Raw genomic sequence first — 20,004 nt, 5'->3', positions numbered from 1 at the left:
TTCAACAAATATTTGTAGAAGGCTCTTTATATGCCAGATATTGTCCTAGATGCTAGGTATACAGTAGAAGCAAAATAGGCCTGGTCCCCGCCCTTGAGGAGCTTGCTGTTTCTGACTTGCAGGGGTTACTGTTGAGGTAACCATTGCTCTTTAAGGGCAGCAGCATCTATCACTGTTGGGGGCACCTGATGATCAATAAGCTTACCCCCTTTTAGAGTACAAGCTCCTTCTCTTTTAAAATAAATTTCGATTTTAGACTTAGAAGAATCCACCAAAAGAAGAAAAATATTAGACTCAGCTTCCCCATCACACTTACCTAAACTTCAGTATCACGAACCTCTCATACTCATCTATATGCAGACACTGCCAGCATTTCCAAACATATTTTGAGAGTAGGGTGGTCTCTTTCACATTAGTGGTTCTCCAGTTAGAGAGTCCTCTTTGCACCAGGACTTTCTCCCTCCTCTCCCACTGGCTGTGGGTATCCTAGTCTCTCTTCATTAGTGCTGGGATCCCTGAGTTTCATCAATACCCTACCTACTTCCTTTATTCCTTCAGAGTTGCCAGAAACATCTCAGACTCTTGCTCTTGTTCCTATAGCCTCTTGTGGCTCAGAGAAGGAGTGTCACTATTGCTTTTGCAGGTGGTGTTTAGAGAGGAGACATTTCTGGGGTCCTAAGTTGGAAGTTTATGGTTTTACCTGGACCAAGCTATAAAATGTGGTCTGAGTTCAGTATGTTTAGGCTTGGGTATAGAGGCATTGCGTGCCAACTATTTCCAGTTCTGACCAGGACAAGGAATACATTGGGACCCCACCCTAATAGTGTGTGTGGGGGTGCATCTGATTGGAATTCACTGTGCTAATAACTGGTACCTGTTGTTCCTAAGAAAAGCCCTGTCCCTGTGCTGCTGTGTGCCTACTGAGTCACAGCTTTTTCTTAGGCCCCACTCTGCTAGTCCAGTTCATATAAGTGGGCTTCTGCTTTGGTTTTATGTTAGTCCTCTGGTTATCTGAGTAACACAGTGTCTCTGAAAAGGCTGATTACAGAAGCATTATCTGTTCCTAACCACCTGCCTAGACTCTTTCCGTTCCTACCTCCCTCACTCCCACACACTGTATGCTCTAGCAATATAAACTACTGGTAGGTACATGAATGTTCCATGCTTCTGCACATCTCCATGGTTTGAATATACTGCTTTCTCTGTCTATATTTCCCAACTTGAACCACACTTGAGTTCACCTTTACTTCTTTGAGTATTAGATACTGAACTGCTGCCTCCCTTCTTCTGTGTCTAGTCCATAGCTTGTTCAGTTATCTCATCCGTCTCTCTCATCTTGGCTTCCAGATTTCTCCCTTTCCCACTGAAGTATTTCTGAGTTCAGCCTACTAGATTTATAAACCAAAATCTATTGGATTTAAATCAGTTCAGCATATTGTAGTATATTGACTCTTCTGAGGATCTAACCATCATGTATAATATTGTTTCTGTTAAAAATGCAAGCCAATGTCTTGAGAACTGATCAACTGATGATGTTTTGAAACAGCCACATTTATAAACTGTCGATTGACCATAGCAAAATGTGTATGTATATGTGCATACATATTTATATATTGCATTTATATCTTCTGCATTTATGCACATACTCTATGAGACAAGAGGGAATAATGAACAAGAATGCTAAAAATAAGAAATCAGAAAACGAAATTAGACTATATTTCTAGTGAGTCAATGTGAGATTATACAGATAAGGGAGAAAAGGTATGCAAATAGGAAATATGTGAATGAATCATTGGATGTTAGTATTTAAATAAGAAACATATCATTGATGTTTGGGCCTAATTTCCTAAATTAGAGACAGAAGTATATCTTTAACATATCTGTATGTAATTCAGAGCCATATCTAATGTAGTACTAAGGTAGAAATACCCATTTCATCTTCCAAATGGTAGAAAGAAAACACTTGTGGAACAAAAGAGGTAGAAATGGGTGACTTGGAGTAGCATTCGAATAGGAAATATAAGATGAAAGAAAGCAGCTCCTTTTAAACTACACTCAGATATTATGGTTTCAATAGAGTTTTAAACCCTAACAATTTTCCTAGCCTGGACTAATAGAGAGATAGTTGGATCTGATAATTAGAATGGGCCATGCCTCCCAGGACTTCTCTATAAAACTTTGTGCGAGTTAAATTGTGTTTGCATTAGAGTTGTGCAGCAAGTGCAGCCAGGATTGTAAGCTTTGCTTCGGTGGAGAAATAGAAAGAATGGAATGACTTATCCTTTCAAAGCCAAGGTAGCTATGTTGTTTTCTCTTCCAAGCCTTGAAAAGGAAAATTAATTCAACTGTATTCTACAAATACTTATTGAATTCCTCTCTTTCTTGGGCTATCATTGCTGGTAGTTATTCGGATAGAAGAAAAGTGTTATGTATATCTCTTGCCCTCAAGGAGATTAAAATCAGTCTTTCTGAGGATGTAAGACTGGCATATGAAGCAATTAGACAAGAAACAGAGAAATATATAAGGCAGCACAAAGTGCTACACTGAAAAATATTGTAAGTGATTAGTAAACAATAGGAGCTGTGGACTATCATGAAAGGGGAAAAATTGCAAAGAAGGTGAGATGTGACATGTTAAGTCCCACTTTCAATATAATTCCATGATTATTTTAATGCCCAGTTCTCCTCTGTTTTAAAGAGTGTAAAATATAGTGAAGATATTATGTGTAGACCATTATGTAGACTTTTTTGCCTGTATTGTTTTTTAAAATCTAAATTTACACAGAAAAAAACTAAGAACATTAATTTGTTAAGTGTTCTGAACATTCTTTGTAGATCAGTTCACAACTATCTCCAAAACTAATGGTGGAGCTGAGAGCAGACAAGCCCAATGGTTTTATTTTGCTTTGGAAGATGTTTCTGGCCATTGAATTAGAAATTATTTTCTCTGACATTCCAGAAATTTATAGCATTTCTAAGAAAATACTCAACCCACACTGTAATCATCTGAGGGGAAGTTTTGAAACTGCCATTAACTAAGACCCTCTATTATTCCTTTTTCTAAGAACATGTTCATCTCAGAATGCAACAAAAGACTAAGTTCTTTTCATAAATATAGGATTCCCATGCAAACTTGCCAGTTCATATTTCAAGGAGAAAGGAGAGAGTCTTTGGTCTTAATACATAGCAATATAAAACACTATTATATTTTTTGTATATATTATAGTTTAGTTCATTGGTGTTATCATTTACTTTACCTTTTAAATCAAATATTAAACTAGTTGGCAATGCAAAGGAATATTTGAAGGCAAAATAAATCTTTTACTTAGTTATTTGAGCAGAAAATACACTGTTATGAAAAGGCATACAAGTAGGTGGCAAAGTCATCAATAAACAAGACAATTGGTCATACTTATTTTTTTCCTACATAGACTATGCTGAAAAGGAGAATTACAAAATTGATCCTTGCATGTGGAAAACTTATCACAGAATGACAAAAGATAAGACATGACCCAAAATATACATATCAACAGCAGTTATGGAAACAAGTTAACGGGCGGTATTTGCCTTCTTTTCTGCTTCCATCGCAGAACTTGCTCTAACTAAGGCTCTTAGCACATTGTTTTGGTCTTCTTTTCTAGACATAAACATAACTAACTAATGATATCAAAAAATTACTCTCTATCTAGGGGAAATTATATTTGTTGCTTATAGGGGTCAGTAAGCGATGATCCTGCAGGCCAAATTTGGGGCCTATTTTTGTAAGAACTCTTGTGCTCAAAACAGTATTTACATTTTTAAATGATTGTTTAAAAAAATAAAATAAAGAATATGCAACAGAGATGTATGTGGCCTGCAAAGCCTAAAATATTTAGTATCTGGCCTTATACAGAAAATTTTGCTTATTTTTGCTTTCAAGAATGACACTCCAGGGGAACATGTGAATGAGTCATAGGAAACTTGTGGAGATGTATTTCTTAGAGAATAGGCTAAACTCCTGTAACAAAAAGATCCAAAATGCATTGCTCAAATAAGAAAAATTTATTTCTCACATAACAATCCAGAGGTAGGCAGGTGGTTCCAAGGCTGATGGGTAGCTTTGCCATGAGATTATTTGAGGATCTGCATCGAAGAACTTGGCTTACTGCCACAATATTCTTATTACAATCTGAGGGAAAGGTGATTGGAGAGCAGTCAGTTTCCTTTCTAGTAATAAAATCTGGGATTGTAGCACATGTCATTTCTACTCACATCCTGTTGACCAGAACTTAAGTCACCTGGCTACTTTAGCTGCAAAGGAGACTAGGGAATATAGTTTCTTGCTGAATAGCCATATGCTCAGATGAAAGTAGGGCGTTTTATTACTAAAAAGAAGAGAATTATTGCTAAAGGAGGACAACAAGCAGTTTCTGCCACAGTGAGATAGACAGTTCATAGTATTGAATTCTTTCTGAACTTTCTTTATTGCCAAATGCTCAGTACATAGCAAATGCGCAGTATATATTTGTTAACTGATTAAAGTGAACAGGAAAGTGGAGGCAATCCTTAGCCTAGGAATGGGCACTTAGGGAGAAATCCAAGTCTTGAAATGGGGGAGACACAAGCTTGGTGGGATTAGATGTAAGGCTCCTGGCAATGCATACATCAGCAGTGGAGATTATATAGCTTCTAGTAAGGTGAAGTCCAAAGATTAGCTTAGATAGTAAACGAATCTGCTGTGCTTTATCCAGGGGTATTTTCACTTTCAAACAGTGGATTTAATTTAGAAAAACTCATAGAGGTGGGAAAAACTATAAGAGGGTGATGAAATGGGGTGGGGACAGAGTCTGAGGATGAATGGGAGTTGGGGACGATATTTAGCCTGGTGAATGGGGCAAGTCCAGTAGCCATCGCAGTTCAGTCAGGCAGGCATCATTTGAGGGATCTAGTATTCTGATAGTTTTTAGCAGGATTCATCCATTCCTGAGAGACAGCAGAGGTAATTGGCTAGATCCTGACAGAGCATCAGGACCTCAACAAAGTTGGGTGTCCAGGGCAGAGTTTAGAGTTCTAGGCTGGAAAACTGAAGTAGAAGCTCAACTTTGTAGATAGGCCAGCATAGTGGGGATGAGAAATGATTTATTTTAGAGACTGCAAAAATTTCAGGGCTATTTTTGTTGAATCTCTGAGCAACAAGACTTAATTCTAAGCCCTACTTCTGATTTTCTGGCATCATTATCATAACTGGCTCAGAAACTGAGAGGAGGCAGGTACGGGGCCTCAGGAAACAAGGGCAGGCAAGGGCTAGTATCTGAAACTCTGGATTGAGAAACTGATTATACTGTGCCCTGTGTCCTTTGGGACTTTCTAATGCTGTTTCCTTTCTTGCAGCAAAAATAATAATAGTTAAAAAAAAGAAACACAATTTTAATAGGGTAATTGATCATGATAACTAATATTTGGTATATTATCTGAAAATAATTTGATCATTATAATTAAAGAAGGATAAAAGCAGAACAGACTACCAAAATGGATGTCTCAGGTCAAATTGGCTTATTATGTGGCGGAAGAAATTGTGTATTTCAGCACTTAGGCTCTGCATAATTGATGGGGCACTATGTACTATCTATCTCTTTGGCTATTCAGCAAAGATTCTGAGGTTGCACAATTTGTAACCACATTTTATAGATGTAAAACTGTTTTATAGATCTTTAGTCCTTATTCTTATCAATAGGTATCAAACATTAATGGTATATAATAGAAATCTCACCTTGATCCTGTTATGTTTTCTTTCTTTCTTTTTTTTTTTGCACTAATAATTCTGCTAAAGCCAAGCCAAAGACACTAGCACACGTATGGATAAAAAGATAGTCAGCTTTTTGAATGGATTTATATATATAGTCTCATCCTTCAGGACTGCATGAATATTTGATCAGACCTCAAAGAAAATAAAGAATGACTTATGATTCAGTTTTCACTTAAAAATTTTTCATATACATTTCTCTTTTGCACTTATAGTTACTCTATCAATAGATGAACACTTTATAAAATTATATGTGTATTTAAATTATATCTAGGTACTGTGTATAGGATAATTTACCAGAGAGAAAAATAATGATTCATGAATTTAGACACTTTAATGTTAAGGGGAGTAATTGTTAATTTAAGTGATATACACAAATAACTGGTGGCAGTATACAAAGGTGCAGTTTAGCCTTTTGATCTACTGTGAAGACCAGTGAAAACTTAATTTTTTAAAAAGAAATTTGAACATTTTATTTACTCAAGGTTTCAGTAGCTTTATTAAAGACAGAAGCATGTTCCACAAAGTATGATAGTTCATGAATTTAATTTTCCTTATGTATTTAAGACATTGGCTTGTGATATTAATTGACAAATTGTAGGCATTCAATTTGGGTTCGATTTGATATAACATTTTGGATTAAGTAAGGGTCCAGCAAATTGCTGATTCTTAAGTTCGTTACATATGGTCAAATGATATTGAGACTGTTATCTATAGATAATGAGGCATTATCTACAGAGGAATGCAACTAGTGTATTAAAATGGTGGAGGACATATTCATTATCTTCATCGTCATCATTTTCGCTGTCATTGTCATCATCATTCATCATCATCAACCCTTTTATTTGCTAACGTTTCTGCCAATTTTATCCTAGTCTTGAATAGTATTGTATTTGGGAGAAAAAAATGATAAACAAGAATACTGTTTTGGCTCGTTTAGTCTCTTTATTTTGCTGGTAACAGAGCAACTGTAACTTTACTGGTGAGGTTCTGAGGGTCTGCTTCACACTAGCTCAGAGCATTAATCTGATTATAAACTCAAGTGCCAGTTTAATTTTAATCTACAATGAGGATTTATTAACAGTGAATTAAATCAGAATATTCATACTAGTTGATCACTACTGCTCTAAAGGAAAATGTACCTGAGAAGCTGAATTATTATCATAAAGTTATCTTAGCATAGACTCAAACAAAATGGAATAATCTTAATAACTTATATTATATCTGTTATATATAAAATTTTAATACTTTAATTTTAAACTTCAAATTTTGTTGTTTGTAGCCCCCCCTACATCCTGACTACATTTTGTTCTACTTATGTAATGAAAATTCCAACATACAACTCATAAATGGTTTGTTGCAGTCAACCATTTAGTTGCTAAATCCAGGATTAGAACCTGTTTTTGTTTTTGTTGTTTTGAATGGTTAGTTGATGCTTATGTTTCAGATTTCTGATTATATTCATATATGTATGTTTTTATGTGGTTTGATATTTTACAACATTACGCCAATGAACGTTTTTGTAAGTAATACATGAAGATACATGTTTACTGTGCATTGAATTAAATTATAATTAGCTATAGATTTGAAAGAAACTTTTGAGATTTTGGGGGGTTCGATGAAAATAAAATACAGAAGGGGAATTTTCAGGTTGACTTTCCAAGAGCATATCCTTGTACTCTCTTAACCTAGTAATATAAAGGGCACACAGGTGTCTTAAGGATGAGTATGTGGGATCATTAGTTATGGGCTTGCCCCATGAAAAAGTTGTGGATTACTTATATATTTTGCCCAATAAAATTTTTTGAAGAATTATTTCAAAATGTTTTTTTCAAAAGCTTTTAGTTTTAAAATTTAGTTCAGTTTAAAACAGTAGTTTAGAATAACTAGCTGAGAGATTACATGATATATAGTTTTGTGGATTTGAAAAGCCTAAATTAATCCAAAGATTAAGAGATATGTATTTGTTTATCTTCAGAATATATTTTTATAACATATAACATATATATTTTTACAACATCATCATCATGTTGGTAGGATACTATCATGTAATAATGGAAAGCACATTGGGCTAGGTTGGGATCCTGGCTCTGCCACTTGAATTTGCTGGGTTCATTCCTATATCCTATCAAAATTAGTTGTGATCGATCTATCGGAGGAAGTCACTGAGAGGACATTACAGCCAGTTAACCCTTGAGCTGGACCTGGGTAACTGGAGGTTTCTCACCTTCTCCTGTCCTTGGAATGTACACATTCCTTACCATTCCCACTGTAGAAGCCGGTTTCAAGGATGCAAACTTGAGATAATGTGTTATTGAGACCATCTTGATTGAATATGTGACTGAACTCAGCTAAGGGCTCTCTATATACTTTTAAGATTCAGGCGGGAGCAGGTGGAGATCTACGCGTTTTGTGGCCACCAAGACAAGTCTCATATGTAAGTTTCCTTGCTTATTAAACCTGCCACCTAGCAATCTGGAGTGGCTTGCCTCTTCAAGTTCTTCTTGCCTTCCATATATGGGGACTAGTTTCACATTTCACCTGGGAATCTCTTGAGGTTTTCAACAAAGTTCTTAGAAATGATCTATGATTTGAGTCACTTATGGTGACAGCCCAAGTGTCTTGGCTTCCCTGTGCCTCTCTTTCTCATCTATAATTTCTATTATTATGGACCTAATAATAATCCCATTTATTCAAAGTTGCCGTGAGACTTAAATGAGATTGTTTAAGGACTTTGCAAACTGCATATATAGCATCAATAAAAATTTATTGACTGTTAAAATTGTTACTATTATTTTGCTTTGAAAGTTTGCACTATAAAGACATGGATATATTGAAGAGAGAGCAAGAGCAATGGTCAATAACTATATTAATAGTTCTAACTTGGTATATTTATAACCTGAATTTAGATGACAACAACTTTTCATAGTTAGAGACAGGAAGAAAAGGATAATTTAGTGAGTTGGAACATTTTTTGTCAAACGTACTCTGCCTGATATTAGACTGTTTTTATAATTTAATTTTCACATGGTATTTTTATTAGTCTGGTTATTTGAGGGAAAATTAATTTAAGTTTTTACATAGTGCAGATGGAATAGAGACCTGTCAGTGAGCAGAGACTCATTTAATTCACGATGGTCATTGTAGTGATGCAGTTTAAGTGCAAAAGAAAATATTACCAATTTCTTTGTTATTGGAAGGTGGACAAATCCCTTCTCTTTATTTTTACTGCTAACACACTAAAAATACTTGACGAAGCTTCAATCTCTCTTTTTAAGTAAACACTCATATTTGCTACCATGTACATAGTTGCATTGAGCTACAGTCTATTTTAGAAATAAACCAATCTCTCCCCTTTCTCCTTTTACCCATGTATATGGGAAATGCATAGCACATCGTTTAAATCCCTAGAAATGGTTACTACATTCCCATATCAACTCATCACTTCATCCTGGTAATCCCATGACCGAAAATGAATATTTTGATGTAATTGCTTCTGAGCTACTTCATTATTTATTGATAACTGCTTTAAAATGCCGCTAGTTTTTTTCTTAGTGGGAGTTTTAGCCTCTGAACATAGTAAAAATGGAAAATGTTGAAACAAACTTTTGTTTTAAACTCAAGCGATTCTCCAATTAAAAAGACCCAATACAGCATGGACATATTACTAAGTTTTCTGTAGGCCTTACCAGTAGCATTTAAATGCTCCTTTTCCCAGCATGTTTTTCTATGAAGAGATAATTTCGTCAGCCTTATTAGCCCTTCTTTGAAAAGAAATTCAGTTTATATTGATTTTAGTCTATAAAAGAATGATCATTTATAGTTCTCTAGAAACAGAGAGTGGTAGGCAGGATTTTATCTTAAGAATAATTTGATTGCCAAAAACTTTTATGTCAATTTTCAAATGTGGAAACTTAAATTTTGTGGCCGAGTTTGGAAGAATTAGAATGAAAATCGCTATGAGGGTATTGTGGCTCTTGTTAGTTTTAGTAGGTTCCACAGTCTCATTGCTTATAAGAGCAATAACAATGTGTCTTAATCCTAACAGCCAACACATGGTGTTTACTACATGCCACACACAGCTATTTATCTGCATAGCTCGTGTTAGAACGTCATTCTTCTGGGTTCAGAGTTTGTTCCGATAACCACCACACTTTATTTCTCTGTGTTTAGTTTCTAACAGGAGATCTTGTTGAGAAATTGCTTAATACGTACTTGAAGCAAATTATTAATTATGAAAACCGAAGCGATAACAAAAATAAAGTAAAATTAATTCTCACATGGTGGTTTTTTTTACTTGATTTTCTGGTGAAGAACAGAATTGGGTCTTACAGTAATAATCATGGGAACTCAGAAATCTCTCTGAATATTACATAATCCTTGAGATGCATATAGAAGGCAGGAATGCTAATTTTACAAATTAGAAAACAGAAATGCAAATGAGAAAAGTGACCTTTCTTAAAATCACTACTAAGCTAGTCACTTAAGGAACTAAAAATGTTATCTTATATAATTACTTTTCTCTGGATTATTTTCTGTGTTGGTGCTCCTATATTTGCATTTCTGTTTGTGAGTGCCAGTGAAGCATGGATAAAGAAAGGATGCCATGTTCAGGAGGCCATGCAATTTAGTGGAAAGAATACTGGACCAGAAATTGTCATCTCTATTATGCCTCTAGCATGCTGGTGCTTTTGGGTGAAACAAGATTGTTCCTTTTACTCATTGAAAAAGGAAGTAGTAATTGTTATCCCTGTCAAGTTTCCATGGCTTTGTGAGAACAAAATAGAATATGGTTTCAAAGGGGAAGATATATTATTATACATTTTTGAAGGATGAATGTTGACTAGTATCAGATATGCAGCTATATATATATGTAATATATATAATATACAATTTATAGTTATGTATATTGTCCCTGCTTTGCTACAGATTTAGTATTTTTATGATCCATCTTTTCATCCTCTCATTTCTGTGATTCCCATGACTTAGTAAAGCTTTAGATATTCCTTTAGATACTACATTCTGATAACTTCTAAATTTATATTGCTAACCTTGACTCTCTCTTGAGATCTAATTCTGTAGTGCCAGCCCCCAACTAGACACTTTCACATGCATATCTCATAGCACCTCAGAATGACCATTTTTAAAACTGGAATTTAATCTAGGTACCATCATGCTCCTACTATATTTCCTTTCATTTGGTCTTTAAAGCTAGAAACTTTGGGTTTGATTGGATTCAGTTTTCTTTCTTTCTTTTGCCTTTTGCATGTGTTTTATCAGTGACCAAATTCTTTAGATTCTACTCTCTAAAAATCTCTTGAATTCTACACCCTTCTGTTTATTCTGATGCTACTCAATAGAGTTCAGGTCCCCATCAAGTCTTCCTGGACTCAGGCATAATGAATTCTTGAAAACATACTTTTAAAGGGAATAATGGATTTATACCTTATTAGGGTAAGGTAATAGTTGATGGGAAATAGTGAGCTGTTGACAGAGAGCTGAAAATTATGATGCAGTCATGACTAAACTTCTTGTGGGTATTCTCTCTGTCACATTCAGGTAACTTAAAAATCTTCGCCTGTGTCCTGGACCCCTGGGTTGGGGATTCCAGGTAAAGAAACCATTCTGAGGCCATGGTAAGTCAGGCCAGGTTTTCTTCCTCCCATCAGCCTTCCACATTGCCTCTCGTTTCCACATTGCAACACAGATGGGAAGTTCATGCAAGCCCCAGTTTTGAAACATCTATGAAATAACTCAGTTAATCAGAATGGAAGGAAAAAAAATATTATTTTTCCTATCACTACAGCATGAGCTAGATGGGGCTTCTGCTGGCCATGTTTGTGCTGGAGGGTCCCTCTTTCTTGCAAGTCACCTTACCTCCGTAGCGGGAGCAAAATAAATAAGTAATGGGCTGAGAGGAAAGGTTGGACAAGGTGCGACATCTTGTCCTAAATTATGACTCTGCATGAGTGAATAAGCTTCAAGCCCAAGCTGGATAGAGACCCCATAGGACCCTACTTACCACACTAGTTGAGTAGAAGATGGTTCTGCTTTTAAGCATCTCAATGCAAATATCCATGCTGTTTTTCACTTGGCCCTTCTCTCATCAATTTGCCAGATGAGCAGTACAAGGACCAGTACCATTACTGGTCAAAGCCAAAAATGTCAATTTGATTTGGGAAAGGTAGCTTAGGGAAGTCAAAATATATTGTTTAAAATATGTGAAATCTAACAAAAAAATATTAGGATTATTTGTTTCTCCTAGTTTATGGGTATCTTGAGGGCTTCTCCATGTTTGTGTATTTCCAATTATGGACACAGACCAGGTGATTATATTTTTATTCTATAAATTTGTGGGGCTAGAATAGTAGGGGACTTTGGATTAATCCTATAATCTGTTTCATCAAAGTTGTGTCCCTCAGTGAGGTTTCTGCCATACCACTCCCAAGGGAGTGCTTGGAAATGTATGAGAGAACTTTGGGTTGTTACAATGACTGAAGATTCATTGGGATGGGGATCCAGAAGTGCTAAATGTTCTTTGATGCATGGAACAATCTTACACAAGGAAGGATTGTTCTCTCCTAATGCTAGTAGTTTCCCCATTGAGAACTATCTAGTTTCCCTACTCTAAAGCATAGAAAAAGAGAATGATTTGATTACAATGAAAACTGTTTCTGGTTTCTGTCAACCCTTTTCACACACTGTGAATGGGAGAGCCTTATGCTCAGTTAGCAGGTGGCTTGAATGATAGATATTTCCTATTCATTTCTGTACACTAAATCCATTTCTGTCCTGATCTATTTCCCCCATCTTCCGAGTCCTAAGATTGGAGTGCAAGACTCTACCAGGTGGGAGCGCACGGCAAAAGTTTCTGCTCTCCCTGGCAAACTTCCCTTGTCTAGACTTTTTCTAAGCCTGGGGAGAGGCACACGAGAATTAAATTCTATCTGTTTCTTTCAACAAATATGATAAGACAATTTGATCTTAGTTTCATCCACTGCACAGAAGGCCGAGAGTGACTAATTTCAATGATCTTTAAAAAAATCTATTTAGAGCAAGCCTTCTGGCTGAAGACATCAGTGTGGGAGATGGCAGATAGATTTAAATCCAATTTTCTATCGTGAGGTATCAGAAAAGCTAAATGGCTCATACGTGGTCTTTTAGGTACTATTCTAGGAAGTACGTCTTTTTGTTCATTGTTGACACTGACATGACCGTAGTATCCAGGCTATAGGAAATGTGTAAGGAGAAAACTTGGAATCACACTTCTTCAAACAGTGCTCTTTGATTTTTTGTCTCAAAAATGATATTTTGGAAAAAAATTTCTGAAACACAAGTTCAGTAATTCATGTAGTTTACCATCCTGTGTTATATGTAACATAAAGTTTCTTTGAAAGAATTTGCCAGGAGAGTCTGAAACTTGGTATTTATTTTATTACTTGATAATATTTTTTGAAAAATAATGCATGTAAAAGGTACTTTATAAAGCCAAATTCTAGACTATTTAGTGTATGTTTCTTTTTTAGATACTCCCAGAAGTATAAAAGCATCCACTGCTACAGCTGAACAGTTTCTTCAGAAACTGAGAAATAAACATGAATTTACTATTTTGGTGACCCTAAAACAAACCCACTTAAATTCCGGAGTTATTCTCTCCATTCACCACTTGGATCACAGGTAAGTAAGTGGAACTGCTGTTTTCATTATATTTGGTTAAATGAACACGTTAAAAAAGAAGTAAACAAAACAAGTTATACAAGATTGGCTTAAAACAGCTAGAATAGTTTTGCTACATTCTGCAGAATCACAAACTGAAGTATTTACGATCTGCCTAAAAGCAGAACGTGCTGCTGCTTTTGATGTTGCTAAGAGAACACAGAAGCCACCATTTCTAAAACAAATTTATTAATTACTAAATTCCTCATGAGATATATTCCTCAATGTTAAAGTCAAACATACTTCTTAATTTGTGAAGATTTAGCCTCGAAAACATTGTATTCCATTCTTCAGGAAATCACCTGGGTTTAGAGTTTAGTAGCCTTATAATTTTAATTTCTAACAGATAACATATTTTTCAATGCAATTCTTAGATATTAGTGGTTAAAGCTATAATCTTAGCTGTAAATTGAATCAAAATGCTATTTAGCATCTCCCAGCTTCTTGTATGTGTAGAAGCATGATTGGAAGAGGTGGTGGGAGTAATGGGGAGGAGGAAGCAGTAATTTATTCATAACACTTGGCATATACAGAAGTCACCATTAGATAATACCTAACAGCTTAAAACAATTCCTTCCTGAAGGAATAACCATGGTTCTGACAATAAAAATTCTTTTATGTTCATATTTTAAATACCTGCACCACCACTATCTGTGGACCTTGGACAAGTCACATAACCTCCTTGTGCCTCATTTTTCTCATCTGGAAAATGGGAATAATAATAGTACCTACTTGGTGGGTTATTGTGAAGAATAAAGAATTTGTATACGTAAAGTGTTTTACGTATGTGAAGGTGTTAATGATCCTGCTCAGGTGTGGGCAGAAGCCTCTGGGTATCATATCAGAGATTAGGCTGTTTGGGACTTTGCATATCTTTACTAAATACTAAAGAGCAAACAGAAGTGAATATATGTGGAGAACAAAATATAGCAGGACGACAGAGAGAGCAAGGTTCCTAATCACACTTGATCTGGTTTATTATCTAGGCTTTAAGGCATCACTTAGCTAGTTAGGGACAGAGTGAGGACACAAGCCCCTTTCTTCTGATTTTTGTGTCTCATGTTTTTATGAGTCCACTGTGATATCTCCTAACCTGCCATTACCCTGATAGACCTTGTGTTATGGTTCATGTAGTTCTTTTTCCCGTTACTGTTGCTGAAGTTACCTTTCTTCCCCTAGTCTCATTCTCACCCATCTCTTTAAGTCTCATCATTTCCTGAACACTGATTTATTTATTCTCTGCATTTGTTCAAACAATTTTAAGGTGGTTTATAGAGATATCTATGGGGCAACAAGATAAAAATAAAATAAACTTTGCAAATCAGGGAATAGAAAAACAGAAATATAATTGGATGATTAAGACAATGTAACTATTCTTGGTTCTGAGACCAGAGACATATTTTTTCCTATGGCCTTTTATGGGGAAATAGTATCTTTAGAGAAACAGGTTCAGAAAGCTTGATGTTGTAGATGGCATCGCTCCACATGCACTTTGGAAAAAGCAAATCTACAGTGATGCCAGTGACATGCATCTTGGTGCGAAGGTCTTTGAAACAGTATTGCCTTGGAGACCGTTGGTAGTGTGTAAGAAAGCCCTGTGTAAACAAGTATTCCTGCTCAAAATGTCTATTGTGCCTGCTGTATGAGACCTTGATAAAAGACCATGTCTTTCAAGAAATATTTCATGTAAATGGCTTTTCTCAATTTGGCTTTTGAGAATAATATTGAATTCAAGTTGGACTTCTCTAATACTCAAATTGTAGTTATTCTTTGTAGACAATTAAGTAAGAATTAAGTGTTGAGCATAAACAATTGAGTTAGCAGAAATGCTGACATTTTATTATAAAATTGAGGAGCCAAAGAAAGAAGTGCCTGAATGGAAAGTTCTCAACCCTGCCTGTGGGAGGCCAACATAGGCAATTCCCAAGAGCAGGATTAACTTTCCTCAGGAAATAGTTTGGGTTCTACTCTCATGTATTGTAGATGGATTCTATAGAATGTGGAAATTTTATTTTATTGTTATTTATTTCTATAGCATCAAATTTTTAATTTCTTCCTACATGTGGAAATTTTACTTGTGCTATAAAGTTCAAACATTACACATGATGGAGATGTGAAGTACAACATAGGGAATATAGTCAATAATATTATAATGAACGTGTACAGTGCCAGGTGGCTACCAGATAAATTAGAGAATCACTTCATGAATTATATAAATGTCTAACCATTATGCTATACACCTGAAACTAATATAAAATAATATTGAATGTCAGCTCTAATTGAAAAATTAAAATTAAAAAACATTATGTGTAATATTTATAGTGAATTTTACAAATTAGGAAAGTCACAAAAAGGAAGTAAAATTATCTGTAATTTTATCCCCTGGGGATAATTTCTACTAATATTTTCAGTTATAAATGTCTACTTAAAGTATATAGATATAATATTTTTTTAAAAAATTGATTCAGACTATATAATATTTTATAACTTTTAAAACTTCAGTGAAATATTTTGAGAACTTTTCCATGCCAAATAAATATTTGTTTAAATCTTTTAATGACCAAAGAATATGCCATCATTGGATACAAATTAAAACAAGAGTAATCAAATTCTCACATTTGTCATTAAAAAATATAAATGAAGTATCCAAAAAATGTCCAATTTTCATCAGTATAATTACCCGAAGTATCCACTAGGATAAACTAGTTTGCAAACTATGTGCTTGGATAAGTGAATGAATTTATGTGCTCCACAGGATGGTTAGCTATAAACCAGTTACATATTGAAAAATGCCTGTCAGAATGAATATTGATCTGTAATCTAACTGGATGTGATTAGGTGGAGATCCAGCTCTCCATAAGTTCTTTTCTAGTTCATGGAAGAGCTCTCCTGCACGCCAAAGGAAACTCATTTTTGAGACTGGGTGAGATGAGGTCGTGGTGCTTCATCTGAGCACATGTTCTTGCCTCCTTGATAGCAGGAAGCATAAAAACAAGAACTTGAGTTACTCTTCCGTGAATTAGGCCCTGTGAGTTAGACTACAGAGTGTCTGCTACAAACAAACATGAAATAAACATTAATATTATTACTAGAGATGATGTGCGATGGCTTCTCTACTCATGTCAGTCCCTGACTCATCTTATTTCCATTTGGGCTGATTGCAGTGATCATCTGGCTAACTTGCAGCCTGCTCTGGAGCAGAATTAAGTAGGGAGAAGATAGTAAGAAACAGAGATGGGGGGAATGTCAGCTCCAGCACTGGCAGATATGGGGAAAAGTGATATCATTCAGTAGGAGTATAAATGCCAGGCACCTGGCCAGTCTGCTCATCTTTTGTGTGTCACCCCCTTCCTTTCTCTCTGCTGCCCAAATCCTGTTCATACTTCAGAAGTCCACTCATGTCTCCATGAAGCTTTTACTGACCTTTCTAGCTTACGTGAATTTCTTCCTCATTTAGCCTCCAATGTGGTTTTAAATTTGTGCCACTTCTTTTGGCATTCTCACATACATCTTATATTGTTACTTAATGTTTCACATATGTACATATGTATTAAATGTATATGAGACATTACAATATCATGTACTGCTTTTAATCATAATTATAACAAATATTTATTGAGGATTTTTAAACTTTAGATTGTAATAAAAAATTGGTAATACATTTCAGGGTTCAAAATTTAAAAGACACAACAAAGTATAAAGTCTAACTTCATCCCTGTTCCTGGCTACCTAGTTTCTATCCCTGTATTATCATTACAGACATTTTAAAAATAATAAAAGCATGAAGAAGAAAATGCAGCTCAGCCAATCAGTGGTGTGCTGGAGCGAGCTCATACTGCCTTATGAGTTGAAACTTTGTGAGCAGGTCAACATCACTGTTAGCTTGATGTAGGTCATGGTGTGATGATTTATGCCTAGGAAATCAGGAAATGCTACAAAGTCAGAGGTTGGGGTTTTTTTTGGGGGGGGGTGTGGTGGGTGGGTCTATTTTTATTGATAATTTTTTTGATGAATATTTACTTTTTTATATTTCTTTTCTATTTTTCTTATACAAATGCATAAATGAACCAATATCTTAGAATTATTTCTCTAGAGAACAGAGCCGATTATTAAACATTTACCAGCACTACTGCCTATAGTCCTGGCATCTAGAGATAACCACTGTAACACTCTGGGATGCAGCTTTCTAATCCTTTCTTTTCCAGATGTACCTGAGTGTGTAAAATTTTACATTGTTGACAACAATTTTTTATTAGATTTTAAGTTTTTTGTTTTGTTTTTGTTTTTGCTGTTAGGATTGTAGCATTAAACTTATAAACTCCATTTTATTTACCATGCTGTCATACACAGTTAGATGCTAAAGAATATTTGATGGGTAAAGAAATGAGTGAAAGATCAAGAGAAAGATCATCATGAGTGCACTAGGACTCATAAATGACCTCACAGTTTTCACCAGGCTAGGACAAAGTTTCTGGAGAATGCTCATATTGCTATATTGATACAGGGTGCCTAATCCACCCTGAAATGTCATTAGCTCTAGCATGAGGATTTTACTAACTGGCAGCCACTGCCTCGAAACAGCTATAAGTCAAGTTCTTAGAGAATAACAACACCTGTAATGAGTTATTATAGTTATTAGAGAATAACAACACCTGTAATGTGTTATTATAGCAACATCTCAGTCACTGTGTTAAAGCTGGAAACCTAATCACACAACTTTGTTGATTTGGACATATGAAACTAAAGGACACGCTCTGGATTCTAGGGTATCTGAAGGGAGCTAAGAGCAAGACAAAAAGTAGGAAAGGCATACATCACAGCATCGTGGAATTGGAAGGGGCTTAAGTCAAACCTTGGCAATGAAACACAGCTTCAAAGTGTTTCATATGTTAATGCTGACTGCATTCCCTATGCCATACTCCCCATTCCCGTGACCATCTATCAGCAATGTTCCAGTGTCCTATGAAGCAAAGTCTCCTTTGGCCTCCCAACCTGAGATGCTGGTTTCTTTTCAAATGGTATTTTTTGAGTAGGGTATAATATTAAAAATTAGACCACAAACTTCATGTGAGCACAATGTGAAAGGCTTGTAGGAGCTTCAGCCATTTCTGTGTATATTTAGCCAACACAGTATTACCTAAAAACAGCAGACAATAATATTATGGCACTTTATGTCTGAAAGAATTAAGACATTCAGGCAATCAAAGAGAGCATCATTATAGTTTTTCTGCCTATTGTGTTTTGAAAAGGAAAAATAAAGAATAAAGAAATAATTATAAGATATTGATTCACTTATCCATTTATACAGGAAATGTAGAAGAGAAATATGAAAACAGTAAAGGCTCATTGAAAAGTAGATTCATTAGTAAAAATAAAGGAGAAAATTCCCCCAAATTTCAAATGGACTCTGTTCTCTTTCATGTTTCAAAAAAATTGCTGTTCTTCAGGATAAATAAAATTCTTTTGTTATCCTTTGGTGTAGACTTGGTACAGTCACCTGGATTATGTTCTGCAGTTTATAATACTTCTCTTTTATTTAAGATAGTTTTGGGCTTTAGATATACAAATTAGTTCTCATGGGGTTATTATTAGGAATTTTCCTGATAGCCAAACATTAAATATGCTTCCAACTTTGAATGCTTTGCAGATAGCATACATGGAAATAATTTGTGGCAATAGCTTTTCAAATAAATACAAAACTGTCTTGGACTTTGCTATTATCTCTATATTAATAAACTTGAGGTGAGATAAATGATATTTTTTCTACTCATTTAGTATTAATTATTATATATTCTGAATGAGTAAGACCATATTTATATGAGGCTGATAAAATGTGTCTTCATATTTGTGAATGCTTGTCATGTATAAAGCCATTTCTCTTTTTTGACATTACTAAGTTAAAAATTAAACTTGCTGGCAATATTTGCTTGGCTTAATGGCTCTGAACTAAAAGATTACTTAATTATGGATAAAATTAACAGATGACATAACAGCTATTGCATTCTTTACTTTTTGGTTGCATTTAATAAATAACATTAAAGATAATTGGATTTATGAATTAAAATTTTAAACCCCAAGTTCTATATAATTAAAAAACTTTACTTATATTTTATTCCCCTAAAGTATGTTTCTATATCAGTTATCTATAACAAAATTATACCTTTAATGTATACTTTAATGCCTTCCTTATTATTAGGAAAGTTGCAATATATATTCTAGTATAGTTAAGTATATATTTATCTCATTACCAAGCAGACATGGTGAGTTGCTCATCAAAGAAACTGAATTAAAGTTAATACTCAGCAAGCAAATGTGATTTCTCATATTCTTTTTAAACAATTTTATTTTATTATTAGTTTCAAGCATACAGTACATTGGTTAAACATTTATATAGTTTATTAATAATTTCTCTGATTGCTCTTTCTCTCCTCTGGCTCTATACCTAGCCATTATGTTAATGCTGACTGCATTTTCTATGCCATACTCCCCATCCCCGTGACCATCTG

General features: G+C 34.9%; 1 protein-coding gene across 3 annotated transcripts in view; it reads left to right on the top strand.

Annotated features, from left to right (window-relative positions):
- Nucleotides 1–20,004, top strand: part of NELL2 (neural EGFL like 2) — a 298,065-nt gene that overhangs the window by 29,744 nt on the left and 248,317 nt on the right. For all 3 annotated transcript variants that reach the window (XM_011368178.1, XM_011368179.1, XM_011368180.1), the window contains one exon: nucleotides 13,309–13,459. In XM_011368178.1, coding sequence (XP_011366480.1) covers nucleotides 13,309–13,459 — 151 coding nt within the window. The remainder of the gene's footprint in view (nucleotides 1–13,308; nucleotides 13,460–20,004) is intronic.

This window comes from Pteropus vampyrus, unplaced genomic scaffold (genome assembly GCF_000151845.1).
Source record: "Pteropus vampyrus isolate Shadow unplaced genomic scaffold, Pvam_2.0 Scaffold140, whole genome shotgun sequence".
Classification (NCBI taxonomy): Eukaryota; Metazoa; Chordata; class Mammalia; order Chiroptera; family Pteropodidae; genus Pteropus; species Pteropus vampyrus.
The sequence above is the reverse complement of the archived record's forward strand: the minus strand, read 5'-3'. Positions and strand labels throughout refer to the sequence as shown.